Here is a 17794-nt window from a genome sequence, read left to right as displayed (position 1 = left end):
CTAGCTTCCCTAAAGTGTGTATACTACCTATTAAAAGAGTATTTGAGAGAAACAATTGGTGGTCGGTGTCAACCTGAAAACTGACAAATGACACAAAAAAATCAGCAATTTCTAAAAAAAAAAAAAAACCCCACAGCTTTCCATTTGCTTACACTCTCATTGCTGTTATACTGCCTTGATCTCACTCCAGATCTATTCTGTGAAACAAATGTGACATACACAGTGAAAGCCAGTACTACAACACTGCTTCGGATTACTTTTACTAGTATTCAGCCATTCAGATTTTATGCTGTATGCAAATATTTTGTCTCTCAGATTTTAGGTCTGTATGCAAACAGCAAGGTGGGGCAAGGCTAAGTTTGAAACTATTTTTTTTTTTTTGGAAGGGTATCACATCTTTTTAACAGTCAGGGACAGCGCTAACGTGGAATGCGCATTTCAGCATACATCTTGACACATCATCAAGCTTGGAATGTAACACTGAATCCTTTCAGCCACTCAAGCATAAATGAAGGAGGTGAAAGAGGCTTCTTTTACATAAGGACTGCTATTCGATGGCTACCAAGATTTTTGGCATGCTGTCTCAGACTAACTTCATATTGTTAATTAACAAAACAAAAAAAAAAAAACCTTAAAAATCATTAATAGAATGAAACCACAAACCACACTTTAATCAAACAAAATGTTCCTGAAAGCCAAAAATGGGGAGAAAAGATGGTTGGGCTGAGAAGAAAGAGGTTAAGGAGCTTCATGTGATGAGAGTGTATGATGTAATTCTCCTAAAAAGACTTACATACTGCACTGATAGATGACGTCCTTTCATTTACTGTATGTACTGAGCTCATTACAATTTCAGATTGACTGTAATATAAACATATTTAAGCGTAATGTATATGTTTCTCATGCTATAAACATGCGTATGTCTTGAAAATGGTATCTTGCTTCCTATTTCTTAAAAATATTGTGAATTCTACACTTTTCTTGTGCATATGCATACACAAATCAAATACATTACTTTCCTCAAATTTAAAAACATCTACCCCAAAAGAAGTCAAGTTACTTATTTTAAGACTGTAATTCACAATAAAGTTTAGGTAACTCTCCTGGCCCTAAAAACAATATTTTCTTTTGCAACAGTCCCAAGATAGTTGAAATTTGTAGCACTAAATCCAACAATGTTCTTTGGAATTTTAAGATGGCATTCTACTAAAAAAAAAATAAATTAGCATTTATATAATGCAGCATGTATTGTATAGATAGACAGACACAGATATAGGTATATAGATATGATAAAATTAATAAATATCACTTTTTCCAGCAGCAGGGAAGTACAGTACAGGGGAATCTGTATACCCAACCATGCAATTAGAAGAATGAACTACAGTCCAAAGCATCATTCAGGAGGCAGAATGGGAGTACTAATTGCTTAAATAAATAAAACAGAAACAGCAAACAGCCCAAAATGATTAGATGCTACAAATGAAGTCTTTCATGAGGTAGAATGAGATGATAAAAGTCTTGAGATATAGTTCAACGAAAAAGTAGAGTGCTGCCTGTTTTTCTATTAACCATTTTCTCAACACTTAAGTTCTAGTTCAGATTTCTGAGGAACTAGATCACATCTTGGCACTAAAAGAATAATGAAGAAACCCACCCTAAGCAGTTCCAGTCCATTGCTGTGTACAAACATCCAAACTACATATGTGAACACAAGGAATACATCTCCACATATCATATAAGTCCGCTCATTCTAAATTCAAAATAAGTCCCAAGTTCTACAAGATTGGCAATGGCCAATTTATGTGGTAATAGCTATCCATTCTTTAACAGTCTGACTTTCAACGGTGTCCCTGCATTTTTTAAATATACTGTATAAATGAGGGTAGAAGTTTTTAAAAGGCTGCATAAACCTTCAAAACCATTTGAGCTGGCCTTTGTTCATCCTTCATCTATATGCCAACAGCTTCCCACAGGCACTGGCATGACTACTCGGGCAGCATCAGGTGGGTGCTAACTTTTAGGAAGGTACCTTTCTCTTTGTGGTATCCCAATAACACAAGCAATCACTAAGTGAAAGTGAACAAAATTGTTGTAAGTTTGCTCATAAGGCTTCATGTGCCAAGATTACATTTTAAATAAAACATACTTTTTGTGTATTCTATTAAATTGTTTTCGGTTTGTGAAAAAAATTACCTACAAAAAAATTAGAAACCATGATGCCCTGTGCTCATTCAGTGTATACTTTTTGTTTCAAGCTAATGACATTTACATGTTTAAAGGTTTCCTTATTTGAAAGTCCAACTACTACAACTGGGAAGAATTCATTCAACAGTGTGGAAGATGGAATCATTTTTCCATATACCTGAACTTCTTATTTCCAAATTTTATTTTCGTTAATGATCTGATCACTTCTATATCCATCCTACCCTGCTTACAATAAGGCAAGCTATACTTTCATTCCTGAAGATGTGGAGCTTAGAGGGATAAGCAACCTCTTCATGGTTCACCCTTATGCCAGTACAGTGGACTTGTTAGGGAGGGGGCTGGGAAGGGTTGCTTAGGCTGCCAAGCTTTTGTCTTGCAATGGCTTAGGAATGCAAGCTGGGTCTTCAGAATAAATGCAGGCCTCCAACAGAGATGGCTAGCAGGATTTTTTTTTTTTTTTTCTGAAGGGGTCGGGAGGCAAAGATGACTGAATGAGCATAAGTTTAGTGGGGAGGAGGGGGGTGGCGGTTGTCTGTTCTTTAAGAGGAATTTAAATCCAGTGACCTATCCTTGCAGGCAGATTTTAATGCTCCCCCTCCGTACCTCATGCCTGACAACATTCACCAAAATTCTAGCATGTCTTTAAAGGGCCCAACAGACAAACAATTGTCAATAGAAGCAAAGCACTTCACTACTGCAAAACGAATCAGTCCACAAATACTAAACTGCACTAGAGAAAGAAGAAAAAAAGAAACATAGGCAAGGATCTGCCAGAGGAATTAGAATCACCTAGACAGATTAATCCTTGGCGTCTGTGAGTAGAAGAGGTCCAGTGGACTGGCAGGCCAGTTCCATTCCATGGATAAACTTGACAAAGAAACATGACTGCAGTGTCTCCAAAATGGAAATGAGCTATTTGTAAAGCATCACCCCTTTTGAGGTGCCCTTCAGAACCTCCTGGTTTTCATGCTCCCCATGGAGCATTCAACTCAGCCTTGAGGGATTAATGGCGACAAGAGAGAACTTGGATAAGCCTTGAGCTTAATATTCTTCAGGAAAGCCCCCCCTGAGTGCCTTGCTCATGGAATTTTACTTCTGAACTCTGAGATGAGGACTGGAGTGAGTGGAGCACAAATATCAATGATGTTGATTCTTTTAATATCTGAGCAAATTACAGTCAGATTTAATTTGCTGCCCTGGGGGAAACTTTAAGAGGCTGTGTGACTATCAGTAGAGGTGTTTAAACAAGCAAGATATGGCCAGTTGTCATTAAAATAAGCCAACACCAAGTTGGCTTGATGGTCTCTAAAAAAGAAACCCCTGTTAAACAAAAAATTTGCCTTTTATATATAAGGAAATAACACTCAGTGGATGCCATCATGCTTTGCTGCTACTTCACAGAGTGTCAATCAAATATACTTACCTTTAATTTACTGAGATAACAGGAAACACTTGTGTTTCGCTTTCTAATCTCATTAAATTGGGCCAGAGCACCCGATGCTGGATCAACTGAAAAGTCTTGAATAGACAGAGAAGGGAAGCATATTTTGCTCAATATATCAATATTGAAGGATACAACTTACCCATAAAATTATTCCACTCTGTGTCTAGGTCTGCTTGGTTGGCGAGGCAGCCTTTCATCACATTCAGACAGTAGTTGTGGCAGGGCTTAAGTGCCATCTGCCAGCTACAGTATGGGCAGTACATCATCTTCATAGCTGCTTGCACACAGCCAGGAGATGCATTTACCTGTGTGAGTAACAAACAGTACAGTAACAATGAGACAACTGCTTGGGAATATTCATGTAACCATTACAAAAACCCAGACCTCATTCAATCAGTGGATCAGCTCTTTTATACTTATATTTTAAAACTAGTGATAGCTACGACAAGATAGAGGAGAAGGAGGAGACAAAAATTACTGTCAAACATTAGCAAAGGAAGAGAATGGAGGATTGAAGGTCTCACATGTAACAAAGCAAAAACACCACTTTATCCAGATCACATAGCAGGCATATTATTGGGTATATCTTGCATTTCCACAGACTGCTACATTTGTGAAGGAATCGATTTTACAGAAAATATTATTAAAAGCAGTACTAAAAAATTATGTTTCAGTGCATGCCATTCAAATATACTTGTAGAATAGGGAGTGGCAGCATGGTACTGAGAAGTTAGATAGGCTGGCATTTGCCTGCTCTGATGATTAGGCCCAAGAGCTTCTGCTAACAGTGGTGCTGTTTCTGAAAATTGACTTCTGATGAAAGGATCTGATGGAGGATGATGCAACTTTTGTACAGTGCCAGAAGTATTAGAACTTGTAATGCAAGGTCTTGCTGAACGAGCCTCACCAAAAGTCTAAATTAGTGTGTACAGTTGTGGATGGGGTGATGGAAGTTACTAACCCAACTGAGTTTTATTCCTGTCATTAAGAAAAACTGAAGAAGTGGAAAAAAAAAAATAATCACCTGGTCTAATTAATCTCAGTTGTGATTGAATCAAGCTGCTGAATCCATCAATTGCTTCCATTAGATTTGACCAGAATAATGGTCTGGGGATTTGTTTTCAGCTTGATAACACCCACAAGACAGCAAAAGTGGTGCAAAAAGAAATGTTCTATGAACACAACAGCAATTTCATTTTAATGCAGTGGGTATCCCTAATTACAACAACTCAATCTAATCAAGTACCTTTTAGGAAAAAATGGAACAAGTTAGTCAGACTAAACATTTACCCCCCCACCCGCCTATATAGCCTTAGTTAAATGGTCTGTGACTCGTTCTGAGAAAATCAAACAGGTGTGATTTTGTCTTAAGTAGTAGCAGTGGGCTTGTGTGAACGGGAGAGCAGTCGACCAACGAGAGCTCAGCTGGAAGTACACTGCAAATGATGCAACTACAAAGCGTAAGAAGCACAAGTGCTTTGGACTTGACAAACAGGAGAGATGATGTTGCATGTTTTATGTGCCACGACAGAATGGGGGAAAAAAAAGAAAGGACACGAGTGTGCAGCTGAACTCGCTGCAGTTGGAAAGCATTTGGACAGCACCAGCATGGTGAGGCAGCATATTATTGGCTGACAGAAGAAAATCTGGTGAGTTTGCAATACTTTTGAAATGTAAAAGTTGTTATGCAGCCGTTTACTTCAACAGACCCTGAAATTTCTAGCTATGTAATAGAAAATGCTAAGGCTATAAGATCAGCAACTGAAGTTGTTAAGTTTGACGTCCCCTTCCATTAAAAGTCATGTAATAGGACATTTGCTTATGAGCAGCAACATTTCACAAGACACAGAGTCTCACACTGAAGTCGCTCTCGAGTCCAGTCAGGGTTCATTAGCATGCCACTATAACCAGAATCTGGAAGGAGGTGAAGAGTTGTCCTTTATGGGAAAGTCATGTACTCCGATGGTTTACAATTCTTGATATATTTGAATTCAAACACCCAGAGTATAAGATAGTCAAGATCACAGACATCTGCTTCATGGTTAAAAAAAAAATGGCTGAAGTAAGGAGGCAAAGGACTAGTACATATTACAGATCTTCTGAAGTTTAAAAAGCACTTAAGCACAAGAACCCTTTTCACACATTCAAGATATGCTAATAAATTCCCAGGTTGAATGCAATGTGTAAACAAAGCTGGACTAAGAATCCCAGGAAAGTTGACCTGGTAATTTTCCAGGTGGTGACCTTGTGTATTTCCCAGGAATTTCCATGAGTGATTTAAGTGTAAACAAAGCCACAAAACTGCAAAATTTGACAGCACCCACTTTTAAAAGGGATAATGTTCATTTGTGTGAACCAATCGAATGAGATGTAGGTGAGGATGGATGGAATGTGTTACTCGATTGGAGTAGGTTTCATTTTTTGTTAAAATTGCTTTTTGAAAAGTGTCTAAATTTTAAACCAGAAAAGCTCTTCTCCATCAAAGCCAAAATGAACACTGTTAGGCCTATGTAAAATGAGAGGCAGCTATCAGCTTCTGTCACAATGCAATTTCCCAACAGAGAAAGAGGTAGTGTGTTTTTGAAGCTGCAAAACCATGGGAAGTAGCAGTGCACTGTGCAAGTTTCTTGGCAACTCATATTGGTGCAGCTTTGTGCCACAGTAAAAACAGAGTCACATACATTCATGGTACTTCATATTTAACAACGTTTTTTCAATTTCCAATCTGTATTATTGTTTAATATTTATCTACTTGATGCCCTGGTATGTGTGAACAAGTCACTTCCAGGAAATTTCTAGGATGGTAAACCAAAAATCTTCCAGGATAGCATATGTGAAAAGGGCAAAGACGTGCTGTCCAAAGACAAGCAGTGGTGGCAGGAAACGTGACTTTCAACGCTCCTACCCAGCAATTACCTCTAATGATATGGTGCAACCTTTGGTTGACGATAAACAATGATTGCGTTTCTTAAGGTTTTAGCTACATAGAACTCAGAAATTAGCTAATGGCTGATGCCTAGGTACATCGTGTGCAAACCACATTAGATTAACTCATGGAGTTAACCAATAAAATAAAAATAAATAAATAAAGTGTGTGGTTACTTTTAGACACATATAGTACCAGCTGTACTGTCACATGCCATGTTTATGAGCCATGTGGAAATACAATATTTCCAGTGGGAAATTTTGTGTGAATGCCCTTTGAAGAGGTAGCTCCCAGAAGAGTAATTTGGAGCAACCAATGTGACCACCCAAATTAGACAAAGGCATGATGCAATGTTGACCTCTTGCCTCATTCAATAAAATAAAAAAAAAATAATAACCAGGGGCCTCATGCATAACGCCGTGCATAGAATTCACACTATAACACGGTGTACGGACAAAAGCAGAAATGTGCGTGCGCACAAAAAAAATCCAGATGCATAAACTTCCACGTTCTTCTGCTACATAAATCCCGTTCAGCGTGAAAAGTAACGCATGTGCACGCGCCTGCTGTCTCGACCCGTCCGTCTCCTCCCAGAATTACACCTCTTTGAATATGTAAATCAATATAAATAGCCCTTAAGCTTAGTGCTCTGTGAAAAGGCAATGGCAAAAGCACGAGGGGAAACAGAAGAATTTCAGTGAATGCCAAGTGGAGACAAGGAAAAAAGTACTACTTGTTGGTTTAAACAGTGGTATAAACAAAAAATGGAAGTTGATCGAGTGACATGCAGTGTCGGAGAAGCTCATAAGCTCAAGTTGACAAAGTCACATAGTGTCCGAAATAAAAAAAAAAGTCGCCATGAAAAAACAAGAGTAGCCCACCATTTGAGTGTCACATGAAAGCTTATTAGGGTACAGAGAAAAAAAATAGGTACACAGTGGGGGAAAAAGCATGAAATGTCAACTTTAATCTTGAAATTTCCACTTTAATCACGTAGTTTATTTTGTCATTAAAATAGAACATCATAAACTTCATCTTAAAATCGTTTAATTTGCTAGTTTCTCAAATCACATCTTAACTAAAGTAGCACGGTAAATGGTTTGTTTTGTATTTGATCTTCTATGTGCTCTGTGTGTGTGAGAATCACTACGTGCTTCTTAAACGGGCTTTCTCTTCCTCCGAGAGGACAAAGAATCCAATACATTCGTGATATTACAGCTCTCTGAATAATTAAAATACTGAGATGTATACGTAATATAATTTTCATGATGATAGGCGTTTAATGAAATGCTTTAACATGGGAACACGGTGGCGCAGTGATTGTTCATGCCTCACGCAAGATGCTTGCTGCACCATGTGTGACCTTCGATGAAATAAATTTATTATTTAATTCCTGTCCTTTTTCTTTCTCCAAATACCCACTCGCCACACAATCAGCTCTGTAATAGACGTTAAGCCATCTGTAAGCTTAGAACGTGGATTCTTCAAAACTTAAGGAGCATTGAAATATCTTCGTAGTACATGTTTAGTTATTCTATCCATCTATCCTTCCAGTGTTGCGCTTGCCCCTGCAAGAATACAGCGTGAGGCAGGAACAATCCTTGAACGGAGCGCCAGCTCCTTGCTAGCGCAGTGACACCGTGTCCTCACATGTTTAATTATTAACAATATAGATTATTTAAATGAAGTTAAAATTTTATCTGTATAATAAACATTTTGCTGCATTTCATCTTAAAAATGTTATCGTCCTCATATGTAAATACATGCTTTATAAAGTGGCGCCGGTTGTGCAATATACTGTAATTGTATCGCAAGTTTACAGTGAGGTGATTGCACTTATAAGTACAAACAGGTCTACAAGGAGCACTTGATGGACTGATTGAGTGCGTTTATAGTTCTAGGGATGAAACTGTTTCTGAACCGCAAAGTCAGTACAGGAAAGGCTCTGAAGCATTTGCCGTGTGAGAGCAGTTCAAACAGGCAGCATGGCTGAGGCAGCGTCTGCTAGAAGCTGTATACCAATAATTCTCTTTTCGATCAGCTACTCCGAGTGGTGCAGTGAGTGTAATATGGAAAAAGATGATCCACTGTAGCAACCCCTAATGGGAGCAGCTGAAAGGAGAAGAAGGTGGTGCAGTGAGAGTAACAACACTAAAGCAGTTATGGTATTTGGAATACAGTACTTTGGCTATTCCCTGGACCATTATATTGTTACAGGTTAATTACAATCAGATGCCTTAAACTAATAAACAATATGCAGTTAGTTTGAGTGTATATGATAAAGCCGCGTCAGGGATGTGGATCTAAAAAAGAAAGGATAACCACACAGGAACAATAGCACTGCTTTGACGCACCAGGGTTGCAGCTACTGTGAAAATGTGTATGGCTTTATGCCAAGTTTAGGTTTTATACATCGCGATTTGTGCGTGGAAACGTTTGTACGCAACATTTCTGTGCATACGCACCATTTATACATGAGGCCCCAGGTCAGTCATAAATAGTAGTTTTCTAGTCACATTGTATTGGGAGAAATGCACTTCATTGGAACATTTAGACAACAGATGTGTTTTATACATTTCTTCTGTACTGGCACTTGTAGCAATAGTCAGATTTAACAGCTGATTTGTTAATATTCTCAAAACTTGCATAATTCAATTCAGCCTTTCTAGCAAGTAAAAGCCTACACATGCAATAACTGCTACATGTTGGAAACCAACCCCAGACAACATACCAATTGAGTAAAATAAAAAGCAATAATTCATGAAAAGCAAAATGTCTCGGACTTTCTTGAAACTGGAATAAGTGATATCAAGAATAAAAATTGATGTATAAAAGCAAATCCAAAATGTTTTAATCAGAAAGAAAATCATTTAAGTTATAATTTCAAGCAGGCATCATGGTGACACAGTGGTTAGTCCTGCTATACTCCATTTCCACAATCCAGTTCAAATCAGTTCTCAGCTACTACCTCTGTGGAATGTACACGTTTTCTGCCTTGTTTCCATGAGGTTTTACCCCCCAAATAATCCCATTTTCTTATGTTAACTTGTGTCTCAGTATAAGTAAGCTAAACTTTAATGGGTGGGCACCACATTCTGAGTTGAATGTGGTGTTCTGCACATTGCGGAGATGCACACTGACCCTGAACTGGAGAAATGGATCAGAGAGCAAAAGGATGGATAGATTACTCTGCAGTATAAAATTTGTACACAGCTCTCTAACCTAAAAGACATATTTCAGCAGCAACACATTAACAGGGTGGATAAGCTTGTTGTTCTTCCACTCCTGCCATCAGTTCTGTCAAGTTGCAGTAGCTTGGCTGTTCATGTGAAGCTAAGTGTGTACGTAGGCTTTCTTTAAATAAAATAACTAAACTTTATGTTACACTGTGCACTCTGTATGGACTGTACTCTGTGTTGTAAACTTTAGGTTGTCCTAAACTAATCAACTAACAGTTTATAAACTCAGGCCCTACCCACACTACTACATTGTCAGTTATAAACACGCTTGTGCTTATTTCTTGGCCCTTCCCTGACTGGTCACCCATCACAGATGAAAAAAAATTTCTAAAAGAGCAGGCATAGAGGAGTTGCTTTCCATGGCGCTTATTGTGCTGCGTACATGTATAAAACTAAATTGCATTTTGTAAAGTTAGACTGCTGTGTACATACCTAAAAGGCAAACTATTTACCGGTTGTTACAATTTTTGATAAATAATATTGCTAGAAACATTACCATTGTACTGAAAAATTCAGACCTCTGTGAAAATCAGAATGTACACTACGTTGACATCCTCTAATCAATGTTTATTACTTAATATCTTGAATAAGGAGGTGTGCATGGTGCAGTAAAATTAAAAACATGGTGCTTATTGAAGTGTATGGGTGTATCAATGCAATAAAGCAGATATATAGTCACATGCATGCACACACTTATGTATGTTTCCCTGTGGAGTTAGTTTTACAAATGTTATTTTGTATAACATGTCCTCTAACTGTCGTGGACGGCTTATAAACAAGCATCTCGCCAACAACCAGAGAGCTAAACGCTTTTTTGGTTTTAATGTCACTTTAATATTTGCTGTGTTTTCAGTTAAAGATGACTGCCGTTAATTCTGAAGACTATTACTAAGACTATGACTGTAATCAGAGCATTAACATGACACGAGGGCAATTTGTGGCTTTCTTTTTCCGTGTCACAAACGTGCTATCAGAGTCCTGTGTGTACTGATAGTTCTGAATGCACATGAAGCACAGAGGAACCTATGGAGCCCCAAAAGGGATGTGAGCAAATAATAATAAAAAAAAAAAAAAGTTATTTGTCATGCTCATGAGATCCTTTTGTATAAGAATGTGACAGTGTTTCTGGGATACACATATCTCCACATTTTTCTGGTACACCTATTCTGCTTTGGCAACTGATTCATGGTGTAGCCTGTCAGAAAGTTGACATGGAATTCACAGACCTATAATATAAGCGGGGTCTTTCCCATTAAAGCTTCATCTGTACAATTTCAACCCAACATTGGTACTTGGTTTCCGAACGTCATTTGAAAAGAATTCTGAGCTCTAGAGGCTTGTTTATGGCAACATTGAGGACGTTCATGCAAAAAAGATCTCATTTGAAACTTTCTCGTGCACGTGAGAAATAAGATTTGTTTTGCTCATGTCCCTTTAGGGAATCGGTAGGAAATGGACTTCACAGGGTTCTGAATTTTTCACTACACAGTGCCCTCAAGGGTTTTACTGTGAATGAGGGCATGTCAAGTATAGGCGGAGGCTTATGTCATGTTCTGGGCATTTCAGTATGGAGAAGAATCCTTTTTCCAAGTATAGATGGAGATCGTTTTTGTTCAAAAACTGCATTGTTAAATGAAATACGTGGTAGTGTGGACGTAGCTTAATTCCCTTGCACCGTGATCTACAGAGTTATCCCACGTTTGGCTGCAGTTCGTTTACACGAAATACTCTCAGATGTTTTTACGCCAAATAAAATTGTAACTCTGTGTCACCAACAAAACAGGTTTTATTATTGTGAATTTAAAAAATCAGACCATTCATCATTACTCACATGTGCCAGCATGATTAGAAGTCATTATTAACATCTACCTATACGTAAAGTGACCACTCTTGAATGTTTATTGTTAAGCAAGCCAAATGGTCACTTTATTACTGCAATCTGTTACGAGTATTTACTATTTCATTGATTGTTTTCTTAGATACCATATGTATGTTCCCTTTGCCAAAGATACAATTGCTTTAACGGTTTGTCAAGGTGAAAATACACTACACCTCATTCCCCCCTTCCTATATATACTGTCACCGATTCAATTCTTAAAATCTTGTCACACATGCCTCTTAGGTACATCAAAAATGTCCACTCCTCCCCTTACTTCTTTTTATCTTTAGAGATGCACCTTGCTAATTGTTTTTTTTTTTCTCTTTTTCTTCCTTTTAAACATGGGGGTGACGGGGGGTCACATAAAGGTTAGTGAAACCATTGCCCTTCCTCACTCAGTGTTTCTTGGGCCCCTCCGATTCCCTTTGATAATGCTCAATTTTATTTTAGTATGTGGAAATCCCCATTCCATCTACATTGTAAGGATTTCTGTTTGAGAAGTATGGAGATAGACAATGTATGTCAAACAATGTGAAAGATAAGAACAAGATAAAGCATTCAGATTAAAACAGGTCAGTACAAAAGGCAAGGGCTACAATAGTCTATTGTGTATGAGATTTGGTCTATGGAGGGAACACACTTAAAGCAAAACATCATTCGCATGCAATGAAAACTCAAACGTTGATTATCCTTACTGAAACTCACAAACTACGCTGTATTCTGCTCAGGGGATGCCAAACACCTGGATAAACTGATCAAGAAGGACAGCGACTTCTGAACTCTAAGCAGACAATAGGAGAAAAGGGGAAAATAGCGAAAGTTATCATAACTAAACGCTGCCCATCTTCTCCATTATTCCCTGTCCTGAAGGACATTTAGCTAATTGTATGCTCAAAGGGCCATTAGGAGACTTTTTTACCCACAGACTGTATAATGCCTTCCAACCTACCATGCTGGTGTTCACTCTAGCCAGTTATCAGATCCACACTGACATAGGGACTAATGTATCTGTATTATTTTACTACTGTACTTTTACACTGTGTTTATAAGTCAGTAACAGTTTGCATTCCCTTTTTTTCTGTTTTTGAAATATTTTTCTATTGCCACTGGGACAAATAAATATTCCTCTAAAGAATAATAAAGTACTATTTATCAAGCTGTCTATATAAAATGCCACTACAAAAAAAAAAAAAAAAAAAAAGATACCCAACACAAGCATTTTTGCAGATGTGATCTTTGCTATCGGGGAATCCTTAAACGCTCGTTAACACTTATGCCAATGTCATGTTACACGACTTCTATTTGTGGGGTATGTCAGATCTGACGAGTGCAATCACTGATCTCATCACTAGACCATGTCAATTTGCACGACTGGAAATTGCTACCCATGTCACATTTCCCATCTGAGTTGCCAACTTTCCAGCACAGCCGCCTCTGTTTGTAACAGTCAGTAGCACACTGCCTGATGGGACACTCCGCTGTATGAAGGGTTAACTGGTACTGCAAGTTCAATTGCAATCTCTGTGCTTTTCTCTTTTCCATTCTGTTTTAATACGTAAAACACAAGACATTTGAAAGAGGAGTCTTTCTACTGTTTATGAGGTTCAAAACAAGTGTGTGTTCAATATTACTCATCGCTAAATTCTATGCATTGCACTGATGACAGAAAGAGCTCAGACCAAGCCCAGTTTGGTCCATTTGTATACTAACATTGCACCAGCTTCTGCATACTCTGACTTCTATGATCTTGGCATTTCTCAACATTTTCTGCTTCTGCTATTCATCCAGATGTGGTGCATCCATGCCATGCTAAAGTTTCAGTGGAAGATGTTGTTTATCTACATTTTATAATAAACCTTTTTATCAAACAGAAAAGTGGAAATTGGGTACATTTTATAAGGATCATTTAGTCAGCTAGTAGCAGTTTGTATAATCCATCTATCCAACCATCCATTTTGAAGCACGTTTAATCAAGACTAGTGTAACGGGGTGGGAACTATCCTAACAACCTTAGTTAGTTTGGTATGACTGCAGCTTTTTCCCTAACAAATATCACATTACCCAAGAGTCCAATCTTTTGGATATGGGAAGGAAAACCTTGTATAGACAAGTAGGAGAATGTGCAGACTACAGACAGACACCACCTAGGTTGTGATTCAAACCCAGGTGGGAGGCAGTAGCAGTAAACACTGCATGGCTTGTACCCATTGCAATGTGTATAGTACATGGGCTATATTCTTTTTTCATAAAATATACTATGCAATAGGCAGAAGGAAAACATTTTTCCCCATATACTACAATGATCCCTCTCCCTTCTAGATGAGCCGAGTGCTTCATGTTGCACATTTTTGCTAGCTCTTTATAGTTGTACTACCTGTGTTATCCGTTTAAGACGGGTTGAAATCAAAATCCACGTAAACCTCAGAGTTAACATTTGCAGTCTTCCATCTATTGGAATGTACTTTGTAATGCATTTAGTAATACAATGCATTGTATTTGAAATTCCAACAAATAGCACATCACAAATATTTGTAGTAATAAAAGGCACTGCTACGAATGCTTGTGAAACACTGTCTACTGGAACGACAAATGCAAAGCATGTGTCTCTGTAATACACAATTTGGTATGGGATTTGTAAAAGCAGTGCCAAGGTTTGAGAAGCGCCATCTGTTGCAATTACAATGTAATGCATTTTAATGCAATATTTGTAATGCACCATCTGTTGGAATAACAGACACATAGCATCCAGACAAACACACAGATACACAGCTATTTATCCTTTTATTAAGGTGGATGATTCTTCATGACATGATGAAGATAGAAACTATACACTGACAGATTCTACTTGGGCAGATCACTAAAAGGCTTAGGTAGTAAACTGTAAATACTACATTTAAAATGACAACATAAAAAGTGGTTCTTACCGCTGATACTTTGCCAATGACGTCTCCAATGACTGCCAGCCCTTGTGCAAATGTCCGGGCAGCCACAAAGGCCCGCGTGACTTGCAGCTTTAGTTTGCGTGGTACATCCCCAAAGGGTTTCAGCTGCTCAGTGTGCTTGCTGACACACTCCAAGTATTCTTCAGAAAAATCGTACTGAACATTCACCAGTACAAACATTCGTTCCAGCAGGCCAGCCCAGAAATCGCTGAGCATTGCCTCCAAATTGACCCCTCCTTGCACATAGTAGTTCTTGAGATCAAGGAAAAATTTCTTAAAGAGCTCAGAGTTCTGCATGTACATCACTCCGTAGGTTCGGGTGAACATGTCATTGAGAGATTTCTCTGCATTGTCCAGCAGCTCCTTGAAGAATTCTGCAGAAGAAAAAAAAAATAATAATAATATATATATACTGTATATGTAGTTCATTGCTTCATCAGCATAAGGAAAACAGAAATAAACAGATGAGTGAGGAGTTTCAAATTGTTTAACAAACAGAGCATTTGCTTTTCCTGCATTATACTCAAAGATGTGCAGGCTAGATTAACTTGTGATTCTAATTCAGCCCTGTGGAAGTAGGCATTGCAACGGTCTAGCTCCCAATCCAGGGTTGATTCCAGCCACTACGACCCTGATTTGGTATTAGGTAGGCCTGAGTAAGTTATGTTCCTTTTGCTCGTACAGGAAACTTAAGGATAAAAATGTCAGTCATGAAAGTTTGCGTGAAAGGCCAAATTTTACTTTTTTTTTTGCCTTTAAATAATGTTATCATAACCACAGCATCACAAGATGTCATACTGGCCACTGTTGGCAATGTTGAAATGTGGAATATCTGAAAAACACTAAAAAAAAAAAAAAAAAACACACACACAAACCTGCTTTGAAAACAATAAAATGGACACTTTAAATGATCCAAACTCTCATGCAGTCTCTCTATCAGTCCTAAATTCTGTTAGACTAACTGGCATCTTTAAATTGGTGAAGGACAAGTGGACAGGCATCTTGAAAAGGTTAGTTTCTTTCATCTACCTGTTAAAGAAGGCTTCAGCTCTAAACCTAATCCTCAGCTGTTAAGAGAGATTAAAAATGGATAGATACAGCAAGATGACAGGAGTTCAGACAGACCACACATATGTAAAAGAGGGATGCTGTTGAGCCATTTTAAAATAATTACAGTATGGAAGCTTTGTAAAACTAGACCCAAAAGCCTTTGGTTAGTGACTGCTTTAACAACTAAGTCCCACTTTTTCTAATTAATTTGGAAATTTCATAAAGGCAGAGCATCTGAATAAGGTTGCTCTGGTATAAAAATGGACTATGTGATGGTGATCAAGGCGGATGGGGTTCAGTTGCACATACTGCACTCCCCTTATTTTATTAGTTTGACAATCAGAAAAAAAATGTCAAACTCTGCAGAACTTATGGATTGAAGTAGTTTTGGCAAAATCTCTCTGAAACTATAGCTTATGTATCCTAGTGGTTGAACTGAACAAGAAACCATAAGAATGTTGGTTTTGTCCAAAAAAAGAGTAACTAATCTTACAAATGTTACTTAACCCCATCATACTTTAACCATGTAAATAAGTAAATCTACAAAATGTGCTTTTTACCTGAAAATACTTTGCCATGAAAAGGTATATGACTGTAAGGAATGACTGCTTTGATTTTAAGCAAGATGCCTATTAAAAGAAATGGAAATCTACAACGTTTATTTCTATAGCACATTTTCATATAAACAATGTAGCTCAACTACTAATTATATCTCACACTTAATGTCAATGTCCCTGAAAGGATGCTGCTTGCTGACCAAAAGAAATCCAAATTGTATGTTTTCTCTATTTTTGTGAAAAGCATTCTTGCATTAAATTAGTAATCAACATGTTTTACAAATGGAAGAGGTGCATTCTTTCCAGAATAAAAGGGATGAAGGCCTGGCTTGATACGGCAACGCCTCTTGGACCGCACACATTAAAGAGTGGTCTTTCCTCCTGCAGCCTCCAGCTTCCCCTTTTTCCAGCAAAGTTGTATAGTTCACATGGCAGCCAATACAACTCAAATGCTCCAACTTAATGTAGCAGGCCTGGCTAACATCAAGGAATGCTGAAGCCAAACCCCAACTCGCCCATCCATCCCCCTCTGCTTCCAAACACAACCCCAAGGAATTTAAAATGGGATTATTAAAGAAAACCAGAGTCTTGGTTTGTAGCCTCTGACCTGCAAATTCCATCCCCCTTTTCTTTCTCTGCTCACCCCAGACAGCTAGAGGCAGGCACTCTGTTCGACAGACAAGGAACAAAGCGACCTAATCCTCAGGAATGTCTACAGTGCCCGCTCCTCTTATCATAATCTGGGAAGCAAGTGCATAGAATTCTTCTCTGGAGTTTTTTTTTCCCCCCATGTCTCTCACTACAGGAAAAAAAAAATCTAAACTTGCATAAAAATAAAAAAAATAATTAAAAACATAGCAGCAGTGGTGAGTAAGCACTGAAGCATTTGAATATTGAATACATTTTGAACATTTAATCCTCAAAAATCCAACATGATGAAGCCAAGCATAAGGCACTCAAATACTGTCTTCTTTTAACTTTGAAGCAGCAAACTTGCCAACTATCCAAAATTTGGGGAAGCAGTCCATGAGAAAGCAATGCACTGGTGGGAGGGAGGTGACACTGACATGCAGTGAGCCTGCTATAAGTGGGATGGTTTCTCCAAGACACAAGAGCAGACAGCAGGGCCTCCCAACGCGTGGTCGCGTGGAAGAGGCTTTCAGTGAGAGTACAACTCACTGAGGATTTCCTCCTCTCAGCGGCTGTGGAAAAGCCAATTAGCACTTCCGAGGCTGCTTAAGCCTTCAGTGTTTTATGGTGGAGCTCTGCAGGATGAAGGAACAAACAGCAGGCAGTGGGAAGCAGGACCCCTGGATCTTTCAGACACCTCGGCAGGCGTGATCTCTCTGGGAGGAAGAACTATGGACAGGCTTGTCCTCTTTACTTGCACACTAATGCATTAAAAAAAAAAAAAAATTGACTTCCAAAACTAAGACTTATAGAATGGCTTTGGTTGTCTCATTTAAAATTAAATTAGTAAGTTAAGGATTAAAAAAAATCCTATTAGGCAGAGTAATATGTAGAAGCCGAGCTTATAACTATTTGCTTCTGA

The 17794-nt window shown here is 38.3% G+C and overlaps 1 protein-coding gene across 1 annotated transcript in view; it reads right to left on the bottom strand.

Annotated features, from left to right (window-relative positions):
* Positions 1 to 17794, bottom strand: part of gpc4 (glypican 4) — a 62729-nt gene that overhangs the window by 5874 nt on the left and 39061 nt on the right. Inside the window, exons 3-4 of the mRNA XM_039766217.1 lie at positions 14618 to 15009; positions 3789 to 3954 (exon numbers count right to left, since the gene is read on the bottom strand). Of these exons, the coding sequence (XP_039622151.1) occupies positions 3789 to 3954; positions 14618 to 15009 (558 nt within the window). The remainder of the gene's footprint in view (positions 1 to 3788; positions 3955 to 14617; positions 15010 to 17794) is intronic.

Source organism: Polypterus senegalus, chromosome 10 (genome assembly GCF_016835505.1).
Source record: "Polypterus senegalus isolate Bchr_013 chromosome 10, ASM1683550v1, whole genome shotgun sequence".
In the NCBI taxonomy this organism is placed as follows: Eukaryota; Metazoa; Chordata; class Cladistia; order Polypteriformes; family Polypteridae; genus Polypterus; species Polypterus senegalus.
The sequence above is the reverse complement of the archived record's forward strand: the minus strand, read 5'-3'. Positions and strand labels throughout refer to the sequence as shown.